Source organism: Chrysochloris asiatica, unplaced genomic scaffold (assembly GCF_000296735.1).
Source record: "Chrysochloris asiatica unplaced genomic scaffold, ChrAsi1.0 scaffold00230, whole genome shotgun sequence".
NCBI lineage: Eukaryota > Metazoa > Chordata > Mammalia > Afrosoricida > Chrysochloridae > Chrysochloris > Chrysochloris asiatica.
In genome coordinates, this window is record NW_006408748.1 from 1,538,361 (window position 1) to 1,564,837 (window position 26,477).

Here is a 26,477-nt window from a genome sequence, read left to right on the forward strand (position 1 = left end):
AATAGGAGTGGTGACAAAGGGCATCCTTGTCTGTTTCCTGTTCCTAATCGTCTTTTGATTTATTGAAAATCTCTACTTTTAGGTAATATGAATTATGTTAGAATGGAATGGGCACTGTTCTAAATTAGATATACTGATAAGCAGTCAAAGGAATATTTATATAATAGCCTTTTTCTCACTAATGAAATTTCATTCCGTTGCATTGTATGGTGATAATGACATTGTTGTTATTGTTATGTACCATTGAGTAGGTTCTGACTCATTGTGACCCTGTACAGGGTTTCTGAGGAGCGACTGGTGGATTTGAACTGCTGACCTTGTGGTTCACAGGCCAGTGCTGATATGTTGATTATGCTATATCTATACCTTTAAATATAATTATGGTGTGGTGCTGTAGGATAAGCACTTGACTGCAGTGTCGGTTTGAACTGCAAGGTTGGCAATTCAAATCCACCAGCCACTCCTTGGAACCCTATAGAGGGTTGTTACGAGTTGTAACTGACTCGATGGCACTTAACAACAACAACATCATATCTTTAAATAATTAACCCAGCGCCATCGAGTCAGTTCCGACTCACAGTGACCCTGTAAGACAGAGTAAAGCTGCTAACTAGGGTTGCTGAGGCTGTAAATCTTTATGGGAGCAGACAGACTCATCTTTCTCCCTCTGAGTGGCTGGTAATTTCAAACTGCTGACTTTGAGGGTAGCAACAGGACACTGCCAGAGCTCCTTATACATAGCAATAGAAGCATCTTTATGTATTCAGCTTTTTTTCCTCCTACAATTTATTGAAGATGGAGTCCTGGTGTGGTGCTGTGGGTTAATGCATCAGACTGCAAAGCCGTTTGAACTGCTAAGTCCTAACTATTTTCTAAGTCCTAACTAGTTCATGCTCACCAGCTGCTCCTTGGAAACCCTATACAGGGTCGCTATGTGTTGGAACCGACTCTACAGCACTCACAATAACAACAAACTACTAGTGGGATAACTGGGTTGAGAACATCATTTTTATAGCTCTTGCTATGTGTTACCAAGTCATTTTAGGGTTTCCAAGGAGCAAACTGGTAGGTTTGAACTACCAATCTTTGGTTCTCAATCCAGTGCTTACCCTACAGAACCACACCAGAAGTCCTATGTATTACCAAGTTATTTTATGTCCGTATACAAATGAGTAGCACAGTTTGCTTAAAGCCATTCCAACTTTGAGGTTTTATTAAAATATATTATGAAAATGATAATCAGTCATTTAAAATCAGTTCATTTGGATTTCTTTAACAAATCATGATGAATTGAAGCAATTTAATTTAGTTAATTATTCATGTGTAGTTTTCCTCATAAGAATTTCTACTAAAAGGATTTTCAACCCAATGGAAATATATTAGATCCGTACCTAAATTGGGTCACAGCAGACTGTACAGAAAATATAATTCTTATTTAATATAGAAGATAATTATTGATAATCCTAGTTCTCATTTGGAGTTCTGGTGTGGCGTTGTAGGATACACTCAGGACCATAAGAATGTCATTTGAACTGCAAGGTCAGTGGTTCAAACTCACTAGCCATTCCTCGGAAACCCTGTACAAGGTTGTTATGAGTCAGAACTGACTCAGCCGCACTGAACACCAACAAAAACTGTTCAAATTAAAACTGCCTTAGGTATTTTACTAAGATTCTGCATGTTGAGACAGTGATGGTACCTTAAAAAATATAAGAAAAATGTTGTTGTTAGGTAACACCAAGTCAGAACCAACTCATAGTGACCCTCTGCACAACAGAACGAAACATTGCCTGGTCCTGTGCTGTCCTCAACCATTGCTATATTTGAGCCCATTGCTACTGCCACTGTGCCAGTCCATCTCATTGAGGGGTCTTCCTCTTTTTCTCCTACCCTCTACTTTACCAAACATGATATCCTTCTCTAGGGGCTGGTCCCTCCTAATAATATGTCCAAAGTATGATAGATGAAGTCTCCACCATCCTGGCTTCCAAGGAGCATTCTGGCTGTACTTCTTCCAACACAGATTTGTTTGTTCTTTTGGCAGTCCATGGTACTTTTAATATTCGCCTCCTACACCCTAATTCAAATGCATCAATTCTTCTACAGTCTACTTTGTTCACTGTCCAACTTTCACATGCGTATGAGGGTATTGAAAATGGCTTGAGTCAGGCGCATCTGAATCCTCAAACTGACATCTTTGCTTTTAAATACTTTAAAGAGATCTTGTGTAGCAGATTTGCCTAATGCAGTACATCATTTGATTTCTTGACTGCTGCTTCCACGAGTGTTAGTGGAGCCAAGCAAAATGAAGTCTTTGACAACTTCAATCTTTTCTCCATTTATATGGAAGTTTATTGGTCCAGTGGTAGAGGATATTTGTTTTCTTTACATTGAAGTACAACCCATACCGAAGGCTGTGGTCTTTGATTGTCATCATTAAGTATTGTAAGTCCTCTTCACTTTCAAAAAGCAGGGTTGTATTATTGCATATCTCAAGTTGTTAATGAGTCTTCCTCCAATCCTGATGCCATGTTGTTCTTCATATAATCCAACTTTCAGATTATTTGCTCAGTATGCAGATTGAATAAGGAGCTCTGGTAGCGTAGTGGTTACAAATTGGGCTGTGAACCTTAAGGTCAGCGGTTCGAAACTACCAGCCGCTCCACAGGAGAAAGATGAGGCTTTCTACTCCCGTAAAGATTTACACCCTCGGAAACCCTGTACAGGGTCGCTATGAGTCGGAACCGACTCGAAGGCACTTAACAACAACAACAACATGCAGATTGAATAAGTACGGTGAAAGGATATAACCCTGGTGAACACCTTCCTAATTTTAAACCATTGATGTTCCCTTGTTCTGTTCAAACAACTGCCGTTTGGTCTATGTACAGGTTTCTTATTAGCACAATGAAGTGTTCCAGAATACTCATTCTCTGCAGTATTGTCCGTAGTCTATAATGATCCACACAATTGAAAACCTTTGCATAGTCAATAAAGCACAGGTCAACAACATCTTTCTGGTATTCTCTGCTTTTAGCCAAGAACCATCTGACATAAGCAGTGACATCTCTTATTCCTGTCCACTTCTGAATCCAGCTTAAACCTCTGGGAGTTCTCTATCGATGTATGATGGCAGCTGCTTTTGTATTATCTTTAAGAAAATTTTACTTGCATGCAATGTTAATGATATTGTCCAATGATTTCCACATTCCATTGGGTTATCACTCTTTAGAATGGGCACAAATATAGATTTCTTCCAGTCAGTTGGCCAGGTAGCTGTCTTCGAAATTTCTTGGCATAGATGAGTAAGTGCCTCCAGTGCTGCATCAGTTTGCTGAAAGATTATCAATTTATATTACATCAATTCCCAGTGCCTTGTTCTTTGCCAATGCCTTCAGTACACCTTGGACTTCTTCCTTCAATATCATTGGCTCTTGATCATATGCTACCTGTTGAAGAGGTTGAATCTCGACCATTCTTTTTGGTACAGTGACTCTGTGTATTCCTTCCATCTTCTGATGCTTTCTGCAACGTTCAATATTTTGCCTATAGAATCCTTCAATATTTCAAGTCAAGGCTTGAATTTTTCTTCAGTTCCCTCAGTTTGAAAAATGCTGAACATGGTCTTCCCTTCAGGCTTTCTAACTCTAGGTCTTTGAACAACACTTCATTGTAATATTTGACATTGTCTTCTCGAACTGGTCATTGAAATTTTCTATTCATCTCTTTTACTTTTTCATTTCTTCCATTTGCTTCAGCATCTCTGTGTTGGAGAGCAAGTCTCAGAGTCTCTTCTGACATCCATTTTGGTCTTTTTCTCTTTTTTTGTCTTAATGACCTTTTTGCTTTGTTCCTGTATGACGTTCTTGATATCATCCCACAACTTTTCTGGTCTTCGGTCTTTAGTGTCTAATGCATCAAATCTGTTCTTCAAATGATCTGTAAATTCAGCTGGGATATGTTCAGGGTCATATTTTGGCTCTTGTGAGCTTGTTTTAATTTTCGTCAGCTTCAGACTGAACTTGCATATGAGCAATTGATGGTCTGTTTCACAATCTGCCCCTGGCCTTATTTGAGCTGATGATATGGAGTTTTTCCGCCATTTCTTTCCACATACGTAGCCAATTCGATTTCTGTGTATTCTGGTGAGGTCCATCTGGCAAGGTCTATGTGTATAGTCATATTTTATGTTGTTTTGCAGTGAGAAAGTCAATTGTTTGGCAAAATTATAGCATGCAATCTCTAGCATCATTTCTGTCACCAAGGCCATGTTTTCCAACTACTGATCTTTATTTCCAACCTTTGCATTCCATGCATCAGTAATTATGTATCTTGGTTGCATGTTTGATCAATTTCAGACTGAAGATGTTGGTAAAATTCTTCATTTTCATCCTTACTGGCTTTAGTGGTTGGTACGTAAATTTGAATAATAGTGGTATTAACAGGTCTTTCTTATAAGTGTATAGATATTACCCTGTCACAGATAGCATTGTACTTCAAGACAGATCTTGATAATGTTCTTTTGGTATGAGTGTGACACCATTCCTCTTCAATTTGTCATTTCCAGACTGGTAAACCCTGTGATTGTCAGGTTCAGAATGGCCAATACCAGTCCATTTCAGCTCACTAATGCTTAGGATATTGATGTTTATGCATTCCATTTGATTTTTTACAATTTCTAATTTTCCTAGATTCATTCCTTGTTCTGATTATTAATGGATGGATATTTACAGCTGTTTCTCTTCATTTTGAGTTTTGCCTCATAAGCAAATGAAGGTGTGAAGGCTTTACTCCATTTACATCATCACAGTCAACTCTACTTTGAAGAGGCAGCTCTTCTCAAGTCGCATTTTGAGTGCCTTCTAACCTGAGGGGTTCATCTTCTGGCACTATATCTGACAATATTCTGGCCATCTTCATCACATTTCAACATTCAATATTTTGGTGCTAACAATGTTCCACTGCTATTTGTAAGGTTTTCAGTGACTAAAAAATATTTGAAAGTAGTCCATCTCTCCTTCTTCCTAGTTTATCTTTGTCTGGAAGCTCAGCTGAAACCTGTCCACCGTGGGTGACCCTGCTGGTATTTAAAATACTGGTGGCACAGCTTCTAGAATCATAGCAACATGCAAGCCACCATATTGGCGAGAAACTGACAGATGAGTGGTAGAAGAAAAAACATTAAGAAGAATATTTCTAGCATTTGTATTTATATTATAACTGTGTTATTTATCTGTGCATCAAAATTTATACTCTTGCACAGCAAAGAGTAAATTTTCTTCTCTCTTCAGATGATTTACTAAAATAGCCTTGTAAAAAGTCTTTGTCTCAAACTTAAGGGAATGTCTATTTCCCATTTCAAATTTTGGGGAGTTTATTCTTGTCTGAGGCCAGGACGGAGTCATCTTCAGGCTAAGGGCCTAGAGTCCCAGTCCATTTTGTTGTTGTTGTTAAGTGCTGTCTAGTTTTCTTCCAACTCATAACAGCTGTGTATAGGGTTTCTGAGGAACAGCTAGCTGATAGGTTTGTATTGCTGACCTTGTGGTTCACAGTCCAGTGCTGATCCTAAAGTACCACACCAGAAGTCCATAATAGTCCTACCATTTTCATTTGGTTCTTTGTCCTGTGAGACCAAAGTGGTTTGTACACAAATCAGGTTAGAAGAGTTAAAAATTATCCAAATAGCCCTAAAATCCTAGTAGTCTTTTAAATAACATTAAAATACTTTTAAAAATCAGTTTGGTTATAAAGTGTTGGGTGGTGGTGGTGGTATGCCACCATGTCAGTTCTGATTCATAGTGACCCTATATCGCCTTTCTGAGACTGAAAGTTTAAGGGAACAGAAAGCTTCATCTTTCTTTCAAGGAGCAACTGGTAGATTCGAAGTACTGACCTTGTGATTAGCAGCTCAGCTGACCATCCACTACACTACCAGGGCTCCTTAGTTCTAGAGTAGTCGTAGGGAATATGTGCCTCCTGAGAAGATGTCTTGTTCTGAATGGTCTTCAAAATCTGGCAGGCTAGAAGGCCATTTCAGAACAAAAGAAATTACGTCAAGTTTCACCCAGGTATTGAACTCCACTGTTAGCCAGATTCTTCAGCAACCACAAATCCAAAGTAGCTCCTGAGATTAGAATATTTTACCTCAGTGTCTAAGTCATTTTCCTGTCTTCCTTCACAACTTGAAAAAACTATTCTCTAACTTGTGCAAAGCAATATCTAAATGTCCCAAAATCCATTTTTAAATGTATGAATCTGTGGTGGTGGTGGTGTGCTGTGGAGTTGGTTCCAACTCATAGCGATCTTTTAGAAGGTTTCTGAGGCTGTACAACCCTTTAATTCTACTTATATAGAAGTAAAAAGCTTAACAGTATAATTGTATTTTAAATGCTATATGCTTACTGTTTCTTTCTTAGTGAGCAATAATGAAGTATAAATTGTGCTTTGGCATCTTATTAAAAAATATTTTAGTTTCCTTTGAATTAACTTAGATTGCCAAGAAGACTTTTTTATATGCTATTCTTTCTCTAGGAGCATTTCATGGAAGTAATTAGAAACCAGGAATTTGTATTGTTACCAGCCAGCGAAATTGCCAAGCTCCTGGCCAGTGATGACATGAACATCCCTAATGAGGAAACCATATTGAATGCGCTTCTTACTTGGGTCCGTCATGATTTGGAACAGAGACGTAAGGATCTCAGTAAACTTTTGGCTTATATTAGGCTCCCACTACTTGCACCACAGGTAAATCACTTTTGATGATTTAAAATCAGTATCATAATTTTAACAGCAGTTGAGTATTCACTTCATGCTAATTGCTTTCATATATATATATATATATATAAGTTAATATTTTCTTTGCCTGTGCTATATTTAATAAGGTGATTTTACATGCATTCCCTTGGAAAATATAGAAGAAATGTTGGGAGATTAAAAAAAAAAAAAGTCTGCTTATATTCTCAACCAGAAGCTCTGATAATCTGAATGATGTCAGTTAAGCAACACTGATGATTGTTGCTGATGTTAAGTGCCATTGAGCTGGTTTTAATTCATAGTGACTTTGTATAATGTTTTCAGGGCTGTAAATCTTTACAAGAGCAGAAAGCCTCATCTTTCTTCTGGGGAGTGGCTGGTAGGCTGAACTGCTGACCCTGTGGTTAGCACTCCATTGCTTATCCTACAGCACTATGATGGTCAATAAATTCATTTGCCACATGTTTATTAAGTATTCACTATATGCTGGAGTCTGGTTATCTATAATTTAATAAGATATGATAATAGTTCTAATTCTAACTCTACCACTTAAACTCTGTGATTTGAAATACACATCTAAGCTTCTTCATCTGTTGAGTACAGATAATGTCTTTACTTTCTCCTAGGATTATTATGAGGATCAAAAAGTACTCTATGCAACATGTTGTTGTTAAGTGCTGTCAAGTCTATTCTACAACCCTGTATAGGGTGTTCAAGGAGCAGCTGGTGGGTTTGAACTGCTGACCTTGAGGTTAGCAGTCCAGTGCTTAACTACAGCACCACACCAGGATTAACTATGAAATACAATGTGCTGCAAATGCTAATTACATTATCTTTGTGACAATATTTCAAAATAGCTTCAGTGCTATCAAGGTAATCAGTCACAACATAGTTACATGCAGTTTCCTCTTTTTATAATAATGACTAGAATTTACAGAACTTTCCCTTGCATGCTTAATGCTAATAGATAAACAGTCCTTTACCTTGAGACCTTGAACTTCAAAGCACAGAACACATTAGTTGTTACTGCAAAAGGTCAGTTCTTTTCTTTAACGTGCTGTGAATGCTGTATAATTGGTATTTATCTTGAGAATTTGTATTACTCCCTGCTGTTGTGAGTGAAAGTTGTTCTCTGCCTTACAAAAATCAATGCTGAGGCTTCATAGATGTTCATAAGAAAGAGCTTCTTCAGAAGTAGAACACTGTATGAATCTATAGGAGTGAAACTATATGAATTGATGGCAATTGAGAAAAAATAATTTATAATAAAAATCTTTCTTTTAAAGAAGGCGATTAAACTTTTACTGTTACCTGACAGAATTTTTTTTTTCTTTTTTGATGAGCGAAAATAAAATCTGAAAAAATCATATCAGACTTTGAAAAGAATCTTGTACAATTAAGTAAACTAACAGTTCACTTCAGTCCTGAGTTTCAAATATTTTTGATACATATTTGCTGATTGTCAGAGACCTTCAAAATTTCTGTTGTGCCGTAAGATGCTAAAGTTGAAAGGCACTTGGAAGATCATTTAGTCCAACTTTTGTTGTACAAGTGAAGCAACAGACCAAAATGGTAAAACCATGTGTTCAAAATCACAGTGATTAATTACATTTCTCTCATTCTTTATTTTAGTTTTATTTGGCTTTGCTACTTGGCTAACATCCTAGGCCTAATAAGTATGACTACGTAAAGTGCTGTGCTTCTTAAATATGTGGTTGTTGTAGTTAGGTACCATTGAGTTGGCTCTAACTCATAGCAACATTAGGTACAAGAGAACAGAACAAACCCTGCCTGCCTGGTCCTGCGCCATCCTCACAGTCAGTGCCGTGTTTAAGCCCATTATATAAATTCATCTACTTGGGGAGCTTCTTTTTCATATACCATCTACTTTACCAAACATAATGTCCTTCTTCAAGAATGGTCACTCCTGATAACATGTCAGAAGTACATGAGACTAAGTCTTACCATTCTCGCTTCTAAGGATCTTCTGATTATACTTCTTCCAAGACAAAGTCATTCATTTTTCTGACAATCCATGGTAATTCTATATTACTTGCCAACACCGTCATTCAAATGCATCAGTCAATTCTTGTTCAGTCTTCCTTATTTATTGTCCAACTTTCATATACATAAGAGGCTATTGAAAATACTTTGGCTTGACTCGGGCACACTTTAGTCCTCAAAGTGATAACTTTACTTTTACTTAATATTTTAAACAGGTTTTTTGAGGCATTTGCCCAATGCAAATGGCCTTAGATTTCTTCACTGCTGCTTCCATGAGCATTGATTGTGTGTCCAAGTCAAATGAAATCGGCTTCATCTTTTCTCTGCTTTTCATGCAGCTTCTCAGGCTCCAGTGCATCAGAGCATTTCTGTTCTCTTTATGTTGAACTGTAATCCAGACTGAATAGTTTATCGGCATCAAAGTGCTTCAGGTCTTTTTTGCTTTCAGCAAGCAAGGTTGTGTCATCTGTATATTGAAGGTTATTAATGAGTCTTCCTCTAAACCTGGTGCTGTGTTCTTTAAGTAGTCCAGCTTCTTGGATTATTTGCTCAACATAAGGATTGAATAAATATAGTGAAAGGATATAACCTTGTAGTACATGTTTCTTGATCTTAAACCACACATTATTCCTTTGTTCTGTTTGAATGACTGCCTGATTGCCTTTAGGTCTATGTACAGGTTCCTTATGAGTACAATTGTTGTTGTTGTTAAGTGCCATTGAGTCGGTTCCTACTCATGGTGACCCTATATAGGGTTTCTAAGGATCCGCTGGTGAGCTTGAACCACCCATCTTGTGGTTCAAACCAACTTTGCAGTCTAGCACATTAACCTACAGCACCACACAAGGATTCCTACAGTGTATGGAATTTCCATTCTTCTCTACATTGTCCATTATTTGTTATGGCCCACACAGTCAGATATCTTTGCATAGTCAGTAAAACACCTTTCTTCTGGTCTCTGCTTTCAACCAAAATGTATCTTACATCAGCAACAATAGTTTTGTTCTTTATCCTCTTCTGAATCTCGATTGAATTTCTGGCAGTTCCCTGTCAAAGTAATATGACCATTTAAAAATTATCCTCAGCAAAATTTTACTTGTATAAGAAGTTCTGGTAGTGTAGAGGTTATGAATCAAGCTGCTAATCTCAAGATCAGCAGTTCAAAACTACCTAGCGGTTCTGCAGGAGAAAGATGAGGCTGTCTGCTCCCGTAAAGATTTACAGCCTTGGAAACCCTACGAAGGGTCGGGACCAACTGCACAACAGGTAACCACCATAATATTAATGATAGTTTTTTTTTTAATTTCTGCATTCTATTAGATAACCTTTCTTTGGAATGGGCACAAATGTGAGTCTCTTCCAGTTGGTTACTGCTTCCAAGTTTCTCGACACAGATGAGTAAGTGCTTCCAGCATTGCATCTGTTTGTTGAAACATCTCCATTGGTTTTTCGCCAGTCCCTTCAGTGCTGCTTGGCCTTCTTTCTTCAATACCATCAGTTTTTGATCATCTGCTATCTCCTGAAATGGCTGAATTTCAACCAATTTCTTTTGATACAGTGACTCTTGTGTATTCCTTCCATCTTCTTTGGATGATTCCAGCATCGTTCAACATTTTACCATGAATATTACAACTTTCACTGTTGAATATTACAGTTTTTCTCTTCAGTTCTTTCAGCTTGAGAAATACTCAGCATGTTCTTCCCTTTGGTTTTGTAACTCAGGGTTTAGCATATTTCATTATAATACTTTATAACTCTTTTACTTAATCATTTCTTTCATTTGCTTTCACCACTGTATGGCCAAGAGCAAGTTTCTGGGTCTCTTCTTAGATTCATTTTGGTCTTTTCTTTCTTTCCTGTCTTTTTAATGTCCTTTTTGCTTTCTTCCTAGGTGATGTCATCTACAACTCTTCTAGTCTTTGGACATTAGTGTCCAGTGAGTCACATCTGTACTTCTGTTGGTCTCTAAGTTTAGGCAGGATATCCTGAAGGTTGGATTTTGACTGTCGTGGACTTGCTTTCATTTCCTTCAGCTTCCACTGGAACTTACATATGAACCATTGAGGATCTATCTGGTCCAGTCAGCACCTGGCCTTGTTTTGACTGACAACACTGTACTTCTCCATCATCTCTTTCCACAGATGTAGTCAGTTTGAGTCCTCTGTATTCCATCTAGTGAGGTCCAAGTACAGTTGCCATTTATGATGTTGATTTAGGGCTATTTCCAGTGGATTACTGTTTGTCTTTAGAATTTCTGTCATGTGATCTCTGGCATCATTTCTACTACCACGACCATAATTTCCAACTATCAGTCCTTCTTGTTTGTTTCCAGCTTTTGCATTCCAATCAGTAGTAATTACCATTGCATCTTGATTGCATGTTTGATCAACTTTACTCTGCAGAAATCAGTAAAAATCTTTAGTTTTTTCATTAGTAGTTGGTACATAAATTTGAATTAAGAGTGTATTCACTGGTCTCCTTGTAAATATGTGTACATTATCCTACCACTGACAGTGTGTAATTCAGGATAGATCTTGAAATGTTGTATTTGACAACGAATGAGATGCCATGCCATTCCTCTTCAATTTGTCTTTCCTGGCCTAGTAAAACATATGATGATCTGATTCAGAATGGGCAGTACCAGACCATTTCCACCTAGGATACCGGTCATCAAGCATTCCAGTTCATTTTTGACAGCTTCCAACTTTCCTAGATTCAGACTTCATACTCTCCACATTCTGATTATTATGGATATTTACAGCTTTTCTCATTTTGAGTTATCAGCAAATGGAGGTTCCAGAAGCTGTATTCCATCTACAACAATAAGGTCGAGTCTACTTTGAGGAGACAACTCTTCCTCATTTGCATACTTGAATGCCTTCCAACCTGAGGGGTTTGTCTTCTGACACTATATCAGACAGTGTTCTGCTACTATTTGTAAGATTTTCACGGCCAAATTTTTAGAATAGATCACAGGCTTATTCTTCCTAGTCTCCCTTGGTTTGGAAGCTGTCTATCATGAGTGGTATTTGAAGTACCAATGACAGAGCTTCCAGAATCACAGCAGTACACAAGCCACACAGTATGGCAAACTGACAGACAAGTCGTCTTGTCTTTTCTTCCTTGTTTCCTTCTCTGAGGCGGGGGATGGCTTCTCCTCTCATTTAAACCCACTCCCTCTGTAAACTGACAGCCACTTTGCTCTCATTGAAAGTTGCGTGGAAGCCAGCTGGAGCTCTGGGAGGAGTGACTCTCCTACGCACAGCTGCAGGTCTGAAGGTGGAAAAGCTCGCTGAGGAGAGGAATCTGCTGAGCTTTGTCACCACCCGCACATCCCGCCTGAGCATGCTGTGTTGATTTGTGAGACCTGCTATGTAAAATCACTGGTCCAGGTGGAAGCAAAAATCTATTAAAAAGTAAATCAGTGGTTACAATATTATAAGGTGAAGGCTTTTGGTGGAGAAGCAGAAAGACACTTCCAGAAGTGTCATTTGATCTGTATTGTGAATTACCCACCAGAAGAAGGGGAATGGTGGTTGCAGAGAGATAGTATATGGAGTCCTGAGTGAACATTTAATTTCTGGAATTTGAAGATTGCATAGTTAAAGTAATAAAAGGGGACAGTGTCTAGATGAGTCTGGAGAGGAAACTAGACTACATCATGAAGACCATCTAGTCATGCCAAGGAGTTTGGATTTTTCTCCTATAAGCAATAAGGAAGAACTGAGGATTTTAAACAGAGGAATGTCATAATGAAACATTTATTCTTATAAAAATACCACTGTAACTGTATTAGGGATGATGGAAACCTAGAAACCCATTAGAGGCTATTGGAATTCAAATCAGAAGTGAATTAGACACTCTAGGACATCTTGTCTCAGTTGATGGCACTTTCATGAACCTGACTGCACAAACAAGAATCATCCTGGGTCCTTCTTTTTCACATACTCCCAACCAGTCCTCCAGTCATTAGTTTGCGTCAGTCTGACCTTCTAAATAGCTCTTGAACTTGGTCATTTCTGTTTCCACTGCTTGTTGTTGTTAAGTGCCATAGAGTCAGTTCCAAGTCATGGGAACCCTGTATAGGGTTTCTGAGGAGGAGCTGGTGAGTTTAAACCACTGACTGCTCCTTGGAAACCCTACACAGGGTTGCTATGACTCGGAAGTAACTCTGCGACACTTAACAACAACAGTAAGCAGTGGAAACAGAAATGACCAAGCTCAAGAGCTCTCTATTTAAAAGGTCAAACTAAATTAAATTAATGACTAGAGGACTGGTCGGGAATACAAGAAAAAGAAGGACCCAGGATGATTCTTGTTTGTGCAACAAGGTTAATGAAAGTGCCATCAACTGAGACAAAGAATACGGGACGAAGATCACATTTTAGGTGGGGGGAAAGGAAATGTGTGAATCATGTTCCCAGAGCATCTTGCCTACTTTAATCCTCTTAGCATCTAAGAAGAAATGTGAAAAATCACTTATTGAGGTAGTTGAAGCCAAGGGATGAGAATGTTGCTGGCCTAGGAAAATAAAAAAGAACTAGGGGCAGAAGAACCCTGAGAGGCATCAATACTGCAGTTAGCAGTAGTTCTTCAGTTTGGCCAAATGTCTGGAGTGGTATTACAAATAGATTCCACTGGTGACCACATTGGTCTACCAGTAAGGGGAAGTGGGGGGAAAACAGCAATGAAGTTGTGAGCTAAGTCTGACCACATTCAATAGACTTCTCTCAACCTGGGTTGAGACCTGGGGACTCCTGGGCCCAGGGACAGGGACATAGCCACAGAGGACTAGAGTGGAGAGTGAAGCGTCCAGCTGATATGCAGTGAGGGGAGATGCACAAGAACACCCATACTTGCAGAGAGTACCCACTTGACCTGGCTTCAATGGCTGAATAATCAGAACTTGACTAGAGGAAGAAAGAAGAGGGAAAAAAGAGTAATCTACTACAGTTTGATGAACTTGACCTATACTTATGGATGTAGTAGCTCAGAAGAGGGGGCGAATCTTTACAGCGAGGATCATTCCCACCTCCTCAGTACACAGGAATGGGTAACTTAGACATTGGAAACCTTAAATGGGGGGGGAGGGCAGCTACAAAGGCACAAAGCGACTGACTTACAAGCTTTCAAGAGGGAACCTAGTTTCAGAGGGTGCCAGGGAAGGTAGAATCTCCACTCCACTGAGTGGTTTCCAATCTGTCCCAACAGGGCTGATGAAAGGAGATGTGGCTAAGACTCTTGTGGTTCAATAGTGAATAATTGCTATCAGGACTGACTGTGAGTGTTGCAAATGTAAAAGTAGACATTTTGTAACAAAAGGAGGGAAGTGGTTGACCTTGCAGTCCAGGAGCAGAGGACCCTGGGACCATCAATGGAGAAGAGCGGAGTGCGGGACTCTCTCCAAAGAAGCAGTGACGTCAGAGATGGAGGCAGAAACGACGAAGTAGAGAGATGGAGCGGCTGGGGACTCTGGACTCAGGGAGGGAGAGGGGCTGTGTGCTGGTGGCTGGGGGGCAGGCTTGCTGGGTGTACCCTTTGGTTGTTTAAATAGTTATATATTCCTGAGTGCTTCGGTGTACATCCAAAAAAAAAAAAAACACCAGAGGGAATGGAAGCAAATGCTGTTGAATGATGATGCATGGAGGGGGTTGTAATCATTGCAATGAAACAAAATATGATAGGATGAATGTAAAGCTGATGTTCTGCTATGTAAACTATCACTCAATTCACAATAAAAACTTGAAAAAAAAAAAAAAAGTGCCATCGACAGCTAGAAGAACAAACAAATCTGTGTTGGAAGAAGTACAACCAGGATGCTCCTACGAAGTCAGGATGGCAAGACTTCGTCTCTCATACTTCGGACATATTATCAACAAGGAGCAGTCCCTGGAGAAGGATATCATGCTAGGTAAAGGAGGTCAGTGAAGAAAGGGAAACTCCCAATGAAATGGATTGGCAGAGTGGCAGCAATGGGCTCAAGCTTAACAATGATTGTGAGGATAGTGCAGGATGAAGTCTGGCCATCCTGACTTCCAGGGAGCATTGTGGCTCTACTTGCAACACAGATTGATTTGTTATTTTGGCAGTCCATGGTACTTTTAATATTCTCCTCCAATACCATACCTCAAATGCATCACTTGACAACGACATTGGGTCAGTGTAAAAGAAAAGCCCTCAATTAGGTGGGTTGGCACAGTAGCCACAATGGGCTCAAGCATAACAATTGTGAGGATGGTACAGGACCAGGAAGTGTTTTGTTCTGTTGTACATAGAATTGCTATGAGTTGGAACCAAATGGCACCTAACAACAATAAGTGTGAATGGGAACAACATTGCCCTCACTTAAACATACATGGTACTTCACCTTTCTGAGTATCTAAGCAGCATTTTTCTTTTCTACAGTGCTAGCACTATGTTGCAATATTGTGAAGTTTAGAAACAATGGTAGATTTTCCCCCCTGGCTAAGGTGAAGGACCAGATTACTGAAAGAGTTTTCAAGTGGTAAAGTTTTGAAATAGACTCTATGATTAGCAAGAAGATGTCAGATTTTCTTCTATATGTTGCATTTGAAAGGACGGGAATTTGTCAGTTTTTAAACTTGTCTAATGACTGTCAAGTAGTAAATGACTAATATAAAAAATTGCCATTGTTGTAGTTTTCATTGTTGTTAAGTTTTGTCTAGTTGGTCCCGACTCATGGTGATCCTGTATAGGGTTTCCGAGGAACAGCTGGTAAGTTTGAACTGCCAACCATGTGGTTCAAACTGACCTTATGGTCTAGTGCTTATCCAACAGCATCACACCCAAAAAAATTGACAATAGGTTCAGTTATTTAGAAATTTTCTTTATGTGAAATAGCTCCTCTCCCAATGATGCCAACCAAGTTAGGCTTTACTCTATTAACGGGAAATGTTCTACCTAGCCTCACTACCTAGCCTCACCAGGAGCCCTGATGGTTCAATTCCCAGGCAGTGCACCTCCTGAGCAGCCATCACCCATTGTCAGTAGGGGCTTGTGTGTAGCTCTGATGCTGAATAGCTTTCAGCAGAGCTTCCCGACCAAGATGGACTAGGAAGAAAGACCAAGTGATCTAATTCTGAAAATCAGCCAGTGGATCACAGCAGTCTGATCCCTAACTCATCATGGGAAGGCACAGAACCCAGCAATGTTGGGTTCCATTTTGGTTGGGATCACCTGCATTGGAGGCAGTTCAATGACAGCTAACAACAGCAGAAGGGTTACGCATAGTAACGATACTGTGGTGACTCCCGAAGTAGATCCTTAGCTAATCCTCTACCAAATCATCATTAATGTGACTTTTAAAATTCTGAGAAGACAACTGTTTATCATTATACTATTTTACTTTGGGGCTATCCCAAACTTGATCAAAATTTAAAGTGACTAGAAATACTAGGACATATGTGTGTATTATGTAAAAGATTTTGACACGTAATTTTTTTAAATTGTGCTATAAATAGCATTGTTTGCCTGACACAAATTCTTAAATGTTCTTGTTAACATGTGTTATAAATACCTTAGTTTCCATGATTTTGTTCTCACTTCTCATAATTGTTTTCAACTAAAATTCAGAAACATAAATGAATCAGTATTTTCCTTAAGTGTTCTTTCAATTTAAAAAAAAAATTATACCAAATTATAGTTTTTAATCTATAAAATTCATTAAATAGCTCACTTTCTATTCATTCACATTAGTCTTTTGATATGAGTGAAGATAAAAATTTACAATTGGAAATATCTTCTGTTTTCTAAATTTTTCATTTTACTAATTTGCCATTTTTATGGCAGAGAAGGCATAATCTTTCCACATCTAATGTGGAGAATTTAGGATTGTGTATTTTGTTGTTCTCTCATAATGACTTTAAAGTTTTTCTTTTTTTTACTGTATGTTGTGAATTCAGTGAAGGTTTACAGGACAGATCATCAGTTTTACATCCATCAAATCATATACTTTGCTTCCTTACACTGATTGCAATCCCATCCATGTACCATCAGTTCACAGTATTTACCTCTATACTTTAACTCTTGCATTCTTCTCTGTGTATCCCGCTACCTTCATCTTTCCTCTGCCAGCCTCCCTCTTATCGCATATTGCCTGCCCCATCACCCATGTTAGCAGGTGTCTACACTCTGTTGTTATTTGTTGTTAAGTGCCATCGAGTCGGTTCTGACTCATGGCAACTCTGCGTAAGGTTTCTGAGGAAAGGCTAGTGGGTTTGAACTGCCACCTCTCAGTTCAAACCGACCTTGGGGTCCAGTGTCTACCCTCTAGCCCATGAATAATTTTCCCTCCAAGCAACTGGTCACCATCATAGATGTTTCTTTTATCAAGAAATTCTTTTCTTAACTTTTTACAACAGTGGTCTCATACATTATTTGTCCTTTATTGGTTAATTAATCTCATAGTCGCTGGAGAAGGATATCATGTTTGGTAAGGTGGAGGGTCAGAGAAAAAGAGGAAACCCCCCAGCAAAGATGGATTGGAAAAGTGGCAGCATTAGTGGGCTCAAGTATGGCAACAATTGTGAGGTTGGCCCAGGACTGGGCAGTATTTCATTCTGTTGTGCATAGAGTCGCTGTGAGTCAGTACTGATTCATTGGCACCTAACAACAACAATCTCACTCAGCCTAATGCCCTCCACGTTCATCTATGTTGTGAGGTGTTTTGCAAATACGTATTATTCTTCGATGTTGCATAGTATTCTATTGTGTATATTGTGTTTATGTTCCAAATTTGGTGAACCATTCTGTTGGTGGACATTAGGCTGACTCCATCTTTTTGATGTGATGTGCCTCTTATAGACAGCATACGGAAAGATCTGTTTTCCATTCTGTTACTGTCTCTTGACTGGTGCATTAATCTATTTACATTCAGTGTAGTTATTGTATGTTGTTGTTTTTTTATTGTGTGTGTGTGTTGCTGCTGGGGTTTTTTTCCACGTAATTTTTGCACTGAGTTCATTTTGTTTATGAGTTTTATTTTTATTGTCATTTCTGTTAATGTTTATTAAATCTTTCTGAGTTTCTTCTTTTTTATTTTGATGTGCAGGTGTAGGTATTTTCTTTGAGATGGTCCTGTAATGTATTAAGTTTTCTCCCTACTTAAAAACAGTCTGTTTTATCGTCAAGTCTACTTGACTTCTCGCTACCTGGAAGTTCTGTAGCTACACTACTCCCTCTTTTTGCTTTGTAGCTTTTACTTCATTGTAAGTTGATATCTCTACTTCTCTGTTTTCAGTCTTAATAGGTTTGCTTTACTTGGGATACTTCTATATCTGGAATCCTGGTGTGACTTTATAGGATAATCACTGGACTGCTAGCCAGAAGGTTGGCAGTTAAAACGTAACAGCCACTCCTTGGAAATCCTGTACACCATCACTATGAGTCAGAACCGACTCCACAGCACTTAACAACAGCAGCATGTCCCGATTGAGTTCTGGGTAGTGTTTTCATGTATGCTAATCTCAAGTTGTTGCCTCTTGTTGTTGGTTCTTAGTGCAAAGAACACTCTATAGTATTTTTTATAAAATTGGTCTGGTAATTGCAGATTCCTTTAATTTATGTTTATCTGAAAATGTCCTAATTCTGCCATCATATTTGTGGGACAATTTCCTGGGTATGTGATTCTTAAGTGGCAGTTTTTTTCTTTCAAAGTTTTGTATCTATCATCCCATTGTCTTTTTGCCTGAATGAAAAACAAAAAGTTATCAACCAAAAGTTCTGAGAAATCTGAACTTTTGATTGGTAACTTTTTTCCCAAGCTGTTCTCAGGATTCTTTCCTTGTCTTTGGTTTTGGAAAGTTTGAGTATGATGTGTCTTGGTGATTTTTCTTTTGCAATCTATCCTGTTTGGAGTTCATCCAGCTTCTTGTATGCTTATCTTCTCATCTTTCATGATGTTAGGGAAGTTTTCTTCCAATATCTCTTCTACAATTTTCACTGTGCTGCTTCTTGCCTCTTCCTGTTGTAGAATCCAAATCACCTGTAAGTTACTCTTCTTCATGATGGTCCACATAACAGGCTTATTGCAGCATTTTTTTTTTTCTTTTTCCTGATTGTCTAGTATACTGGTGTTGAGAAATTTATATTTATGCTCACTTATTCAGGCTTCTATTGTTTTGAATCTGTTCCTTTGCCCTTTCAATATATTGGCCATTTCTGAAATCTTAGTATTAATCTTCTGGATTTCTAATTGCAGGTTTTGTATTATTTCAAATTTTGCATTTATTTTATCTTTGCTTGTTCTTGTAGTATTTTTCTGAATTCTTCTAAATTTTTTTCTTTACTTTTCTTGCTTTCCTCAATCTTTCTGTCAGCCCTTTGAGGATACCAAAATATCATTCTTTTGGATTTTTTTTTCAGTTAGTTTCATTACCTTTATTTCCTTAGAAATGTTTTATGGTTCTGCATTTTGGTCATTTGTTTGAGCCATTCTCATTTGTTTCTTTATGTGAGCTAAAACTGTGTGTTGTCTCCAGGATATTGTGGTGTTGTAGTATTTGTATTTAATTGATGACTGTCTGTTGATGTGTTCCTAGTTCTCACCAGCTGTCTTTTGTAGATGTAATTAAAGAATGGAATGTTGTACACCGTTCGTTCACCATTCATGCACCTTAGCTTAGGGTGGCTTTTACTGGTGTTGGCTGTTGTTGTTGATCAGGCAACATAGGAGCTGGTTTAGTGCTTGCCGAGTGAGTGGAGCTACAGAGGGTACAGTTGTAACTGAGCCGTATGGGTATGGTTGCTGTCTCCTATCAGGTGAGAAAGAGGAGAACACACACACACACACACACACACATAAGAAAGCAAAACAGTAAAAGTAAATAAGCAACCAACAATGAAAAGATAAAATTTAAAGGAGAAAAACAGGCAGCAACCAGAAAAAAAAGGAATATAATATTTTTTTTTTGGGGGGGGGGGAGGAAAATGGAGCTATAGAAGAAAAAAATAAGAAAATAAAACAAAGAAATATAAAAACACCTAGAAAACCCATGTAGAGAGAAGAGAAAGAGTGAAGAATAGTAAAGAAAAATTTTAAAAATGAAAGAAAAAAAGTGGGGTGGAAATGAGAAACAGAAGGAAAAAAAGAAAAACAAAAGCAGCGTTAGGATAAAATTCAAGGCAATAAAAAGGACGAGAAGAAAAAATAAACAAAAACAATGAAAGGGAAAAAATGAAAACAAAAACCCAGTGCAGCTGTTCAACCTGAAGAGGAGAAAACTCTGGGGGGTCCTGCCATCCCAGGAGCTCATGAGGTGGGTTCAGGAGGGATGTGACAGCAGTTCCTAGCCCTAGACAAGCTTCTGTAGGCCTGGGTGTTATCTATGTGCATGGCTTTCACCCCAGAAATAGTTCCTGGAGGCCCTTGATGGAGCCGTGTTCAGTGTCTATTAGAACACCAGGGCAGCTGGGAACAGGGTGACTGATTATGAGGGTTGTGCTAGACTAATGCTAGTCCAGTGGTTCTGCAGGTTTTGCAGGTCTGGAGCTGAGCCTTCCTGAATCGAGGCACTTGAGTGACACAGTCAGCCCGCAACTCACACCTCTTTGGCTTCCAACTACGTGGCTCCATACTCCTGGAGAGCAGTGGCTGAGGGTGGCAGTTGGAATCTGCTCTGCCAGGCCACTGTCTGTTGCCAGAGGTGCTCACAAGATGATCTCACTGCATCGCTGGCTGGCATTCACCAATGAATCTCCCTCTGTCACCCACCCTGTTCAGCTTCTGCTCCCAGCAAGCACTCAATCCACTTCTCTAACCTTTTCTCTGAAGTCAGGGTTCCAGGATTTCATTTGCATCTGTTTTATTTGATCTTTGTTGCAGAGGGTTCATGTAAAGCACCTGCCTGGTCTGCCATCTTGTTGGAAGTCCATCTGAATTACTTTTTAAATAATATTCAATACTTTCCATGCAACTCATCTCTTACTTAGATTAATGGCTTTATATTTTCTTATATGATTTTAATTTCTGTACTTAAATATAATCAATCCCATTTATTTGTAAAACAGAGAATATGTCAGCATATTGGGAAATATATTTGCTCCAGATTGCAGGATTGCAGTTATTACTTAAGTCTCCTGAGACTTTTAGTTTCTATTATTTTTTTCACATTTATTTTTATTTAGAAAGGATGCACCACAGGGTTGGTTTAAACCGCAAGGTTGGCATTTCAAACTCACCAGCCGCTCTTTGGAAACCTTGTACAGGGTTACTATGAGTCAGACCCAATTCAACAGCACTAGCAACAACAATAAAGTAATTATATATAATAGAAGTAAAATAAACATGAAAATCTAAACAAGTCAACGGAATATATATTTATTAACAGTACCTATAGCAATTAAAGAGTCCTGGTATGGCGCTGTAGGTTAATGTGCCAGACTGCAAAGCCATTTGAACTGCAAAGTCGGCGGTTCAAGCTCACCATCTGCTCCTTGGAAAACTCTATACAGGGTCGCTATGGGTTGGAACTGACTCAACGGCACTTCACAGCAGCAGCATAGCAATTGTAGGAGTCTTGGTGTGGTTCTGCAGAATAATGCACTGGACCACAAGGTTGGCTTGAATCTCAAGGTTAGTGGTTCAAACTCACCATCCACTCCTTGGAAATCCTATACAGGGTCACTATGAGTCAGAACTGACTTGATGACACTTGATAACAATAGCAATTATAATTGTGTTCTGTTTGCATAGAAAAATTCTTATTGTTAAGTACCATGGAAGTTTGACTCATAACAACCCTGTGAGGAACAACTGGTGGATTTGAACCGCTGACATTACAGCTCACACCAGCATTACAATAGAGTGCTTAGCCTACAGTTCTACACTAGGAAAAAATACGGGATCATCTAGAAAAAAATATAGGATCCTTGGTGGTGGTTATGTGCAGTGAAGTCAGTTCCAACTCTTTAGCGACCCTGTGTAGGGTTTCCAAGGCTGTGAATCTTTTATATGAGCTGAAAGTTTCAGTTTTCTACCATGGAACCACTGGTAGTTTCAGATTGCTCACCTTGAGACAAGCAGCTGACATGTAACCACGACACAACCAGAGCTCCTTATGGGATCATTACTGCCAGCATTGATACTTTGGCATAGGTTCTGAGAGTTAGGTCTTAATTTAGATTTTTTTTTTTTTTTTTTTTGCTTGTAGTATGCTGTGCTTGGTTTCCAAATGCACAAACTCTTTTTTGCAGTAACTTTTGTTAGAGTCTACCTTTTCTTCCATTATTAGAACATAATTTTATACTTTTACAACTGTGGACTTAACAATTCCTTGCCATTTTTTTAAGAACCAACAAGAACAAAAGATAGTATGCTAATCAGAGGGTCTTTCATTACACCCACATTCTACATATTTAGCCACATTCTCTTCCCATATTTGAAAGGGGATTTGGTAGCTATATGGGATGGTAAAGTATAAGTACCTCTGACGAGGTGAAGTTGGCCTTTCTTAGTGTTTTATGTGTTCATAGGCCTCGTTACCTATGAAGTATGCCAAGCCCGTCTTGCATTGGCTAACTTTCTATGCACTGAGAAACATTGTGCCACTCCGCTGTGCCTCTCCAGCCATTTAATTTTAGAAGCACCACCTTCATTCTTTCTGTCCCATTTCTAATAAATCTTATGTCTTCCTCAAGTGTTAAACAAGCGGGGGAAGTAAACATAATGAAGACACTGTCCCAGCTTGAATAAAACTGAAAGCATTAAACATGGGTCTATTTCATGATGAATATGTTGGTTTTGAATTACCTTTGAACATGTTTAGCTAATTTTTATAATTGAATATAAGAAAAAAAATTAGACTATTTACAGAATGATTATTCATTATTAAAGATTTTTTTTTATTTGGGATTATGCTTCACTTTGGGTTTTACTCTTTAACTGGGGAAATTTTTTATATAGTTTTGATAACTTTATAATCTCATCTAATTATGAAAAATATTTCAATTCCTTTTAAGTAAAAACCATTAAAATTGCCAGTTATACCTTAACATAATCCTCTTTATTAAACTTTAACTAGAATTTTTATTTTCCTTGGAAAAGCATTTTTATAGAAATTCATTATTAATTTTAAATGAAAATTTAGCATGAATTTAGTACTTACACATAACAAACATCTAGAGTAAGCTAGGCCACTTTAAAACCTGTATTTCAGTCTTGCTCCATTGATTTGAAACCTTCCAAGCTCATCATAATGAAAGTAAATAAAGAACATTGGTGCTCAGTGGTTAACACACAGCTGCTCACCTGTAACCAAAACGTCAGTAGTTCAAACACATTAGCTTCTCCATGGAAGAAAGATATGTAGTCGTATGTTTCTGTAAAGATTCTCACTACCACTGCCATCGAGTTGGTTCTGGCTCAGAGCAACCCTGTTTTGGGTTTCTGAGACAGTAAGTCTTTACGGAAGCAGCCTTATCTTTGTACCATGCAGTACTGGTGGTTAGCAGTCCACTGCTTACCCTACAGCACCACAAGCATTCCTTTCTATAAAGATTACAGTCTTGGAAACCTTTGGGGCAGTTGTAGTCTGTCCTATGAGGTCCTATGTGTCAGAATTGACTTCTAAGCAAAAATTACTTAAGTGAAAATACAGGACTCAGGGAAGGTCTAGGATTTATTTACCCCTTGAGAAATTGTTGTTTTGGTATTGTGTGAGCATTATTTAGAGTAGACAGGTAAATACAGTCCAGTCAGTCAACTTTGACTTAGAGTTATTCTGCCTCAATTAAATTTTTTCTGCTAAAAAGTACAATGACTTATTTTAGAAAAATTTGGAAAATACTAGAAAGTAGTAAAAAAAAATTAAACACTAGCATTCACACTACCCAGAGACAAATATGATAAGATTTTAGAGTATATAATTTGTTCCTCTCAATTTTGATTTTTCAGTGAAACTTAAAATGTAAATTTTGCAACTATTATATATTTTTGTTAAAATTAGATATTCAGATTTCGAACTTTCACAAGTTTAATTTTTACACATGAACTATATCATTTATTCTTTTAACCTTACTTTTTCCTAAGTCACTGACTTCACATTCTCACCATTCTTTTCTAGTTCCTGGCAGACATGGAAAATAATGCACTTTTTCGGGATGATATAGAATGTCAGAAACTCATTATGGAAGCAATGAAATACCATTTATTGCCAGAGAGACGGCCCATGTTGCAAAGTCCTCGGACAAAACCTAGGAAGTCAACTGTTGGTACATTATTTGCAGTTGGAGGAATGGACTCAACAAAAGGTACTGCAAGATTTTTTATTTGGGGGAAGAGAAAAAAGTAATCTTAATAATTAATATGTGTGATCAAAGGGCTCTTTGGAGAAATGGCTGGTTCCATGATTGGGACAGAGAAAGTACAAGATAAGCCTGGAACATCTTGTAATGATGGAAAGTCAGGAAGTGCTCAAAGAATGATGAAGATAAGCCAGAAGGAAACCGGAAATATCTGCGACAATATGACTATCAAATAAATAATGATGGTAAAAGATATCACTTGTTGAATCAGTACATTTCTCTGGGTGCATATACACTGATACAACTCAAAGGCATATCCTTCCTTATAGTAAAATACCAACTAATAAATGCAGGAGGAAAAATGGGATTACAAAACTCACCATTTGGTCTCAAGAGTATCTCCCCATCATGGGTTTATTAGTTACAAAGGGTAAAGTAGTATCTTTACAGTGGAGAAACCTGGCACACAGCATCTTAGCCAGATGAGCAAAGTTGCCAGTTATAAGACAGCCGCAGTGCCTCGGATATCATGCACTGAGAAGCACTCAGTAGCTCATAGGTGGTAACGTTACCCAAAGTATGCATCCTGAGAGAAAACAAATCCAGATTGAGGGACATTCTATAAGGTAACGTGTCTGTTCATAATCTTCAAAAATGTCAGTATCATGAAATACAAAAAAAAAATCAAAAAGTGTTCTGGGTAAAGGAGACTAAAGAGACATGGCAGCGAATTATAATGTATAGTTGTGGATTTTCTTTTGCTATAAGGAGCTCTGGTAGCATAGTGGTTATGAATTGGCCTGCGAACCACAAGGTCAGCAGTTTGAACTACCAGCTTTTCCACTGGAAAGAAGATGAGGCTTTCTGTTCCTGCAAAGATTTACAGCCTCGGAAACCCTGTACAGGGTCGCTGTGGGTCGGAACCAACTCCACAGCACATAGCCACCACCATAAGGACATAATTGGACATTTGATAAGATTCAAATAAATTCTGTGGCTTAGATAGCATTTTAACAGAATTATAAATGTTAAGTTACAGATTTTGATAATCATATGGCTTTGTAGAAGAATTTCTTGTTTTAGAAAACATAAAGAAAAGTATGTCAGGGCACAAGGACATTGTATCTGTAATTTTTGTTACTCTTAAATAGTTCTGAAAAATACACAGTTAACATCCAGGATACATTCTATGAACTAGGATATGTGATTTAGACATAATGTAAACACCATGTTAGATGCAGGCAGTTCATGTACAATTCATAGCTAAATGCTCATAAGTCCTATTGTATTAAAACCTTTTGGGATGGTCCACAATCACAGTGTTCTACATCCTACTTTAGTGAGTGCAACTATGACCTTACGAGCTCATAAGCTCTGCCTGTGCGGAGGAGAGAAGAGTGATGAAATTTAAAGATACATGGAAACAATTAGTCCAGTAGACTAATGGATCATGTGAACCTCAGTCTCTACCACCCTGAGACCAGAAGAGCTGGATGGTGCCTGGCTACCACATTAGAAGGTTCTGGATAGACTGGGAGAAAATGTGAAATAAAATTCAAAATTATTTTTTAAAGAAGACCAGGTTTATGGGTCAGTAAGAGACTGGAGGAACCGAGACTGTAGCCCTTGGTCATCCTTCAGGTCTGGAACTGAAGTCACCTCCATGGTTCAGTTTTCAGCCCAGCAATAAATACATAGTGGGGACAACATCAGTGAGGTGTGCACACTATAGAATGGTCAGCCATCCAAGATCAAAAGGGCAGCATTTCCCTAAGGACAAAGTTCAGAAGGGTTGAGAAAGGAGGAGGAATGGAAACAATCACAGGAAGAAGTGGCATGAGGGATGTTACATTGAGAGGATTGCAATCACTGAAATGAAACAAAGTATCATTTGTTGACTGTAAAACTGATGATCTGCTCTGTAAAACTTCACAATAAAAATTTTTTAAATGCAAACTTATGGGAGCCCACTGCATAAAACCTCAGAACTGTATGTACATAATACAGGAGGGTAGTGTTGCCAGATGTACTGCTGGGTCGGGCTAGGGACTGCACTGACAACCAGACCCTCACAGGGCGTTGTGTACATCTAGACCTTTGTGCATTCTGTGGCACAGGGCTGAAGGGTTAGAACACAGGGTGGGGACATGCAAAGGTGACCAAGGGTAGCAGGTTGAGACTGCTCCACCACAGCCGAGAGGCCTTCTCCAGTGCCACAGGCCCAGCTATGTCTGCCGGCATCAGAGGCAGGCATGGAGGAGCCTCTGCAGACACTGCCGTATGCTGGGAGTGAAAGGCTGCAAGGCTGCTGGGCAGTGAGTGGAGCCAGGAGGAGGTGCCGCAGAGATTTGGATCACCCTAGATCCCCACTGCCCATTCATTCTGGGGACTTGGGGCCATTAAAATCATTGTTGTTATTGTTAAGTGCCATCAAGTTGGTTCCAGCTCATAGCAACCCT

General features: G+C 38.6%; 1 protein-coding gene across 1 annotated transcript in view; it reads left to right on the forward strand.

The window, feature by feature from the left end:
* The window catches only part of KLHL5 (kelch-like family member 5), a 107,989-nt gene that overhangs the window by 31,677 nt on the left and 49,835 nt on the right, over positions 1–26,477 (forward strand). The window contains exons 5-6 of the mRNA XM_006873211.1: positions 6,532–6,744; positions 23,838–24,024. Coding sequence (XP_006873273.1) covers positions 6,532–6,744; positions 23,838–24,024 — 400 coding nt within the window. The remainder of the gene's footprint in view (positions 1–6,531; positions 6,745–23,837; positions 24,025–26,477) is intronic.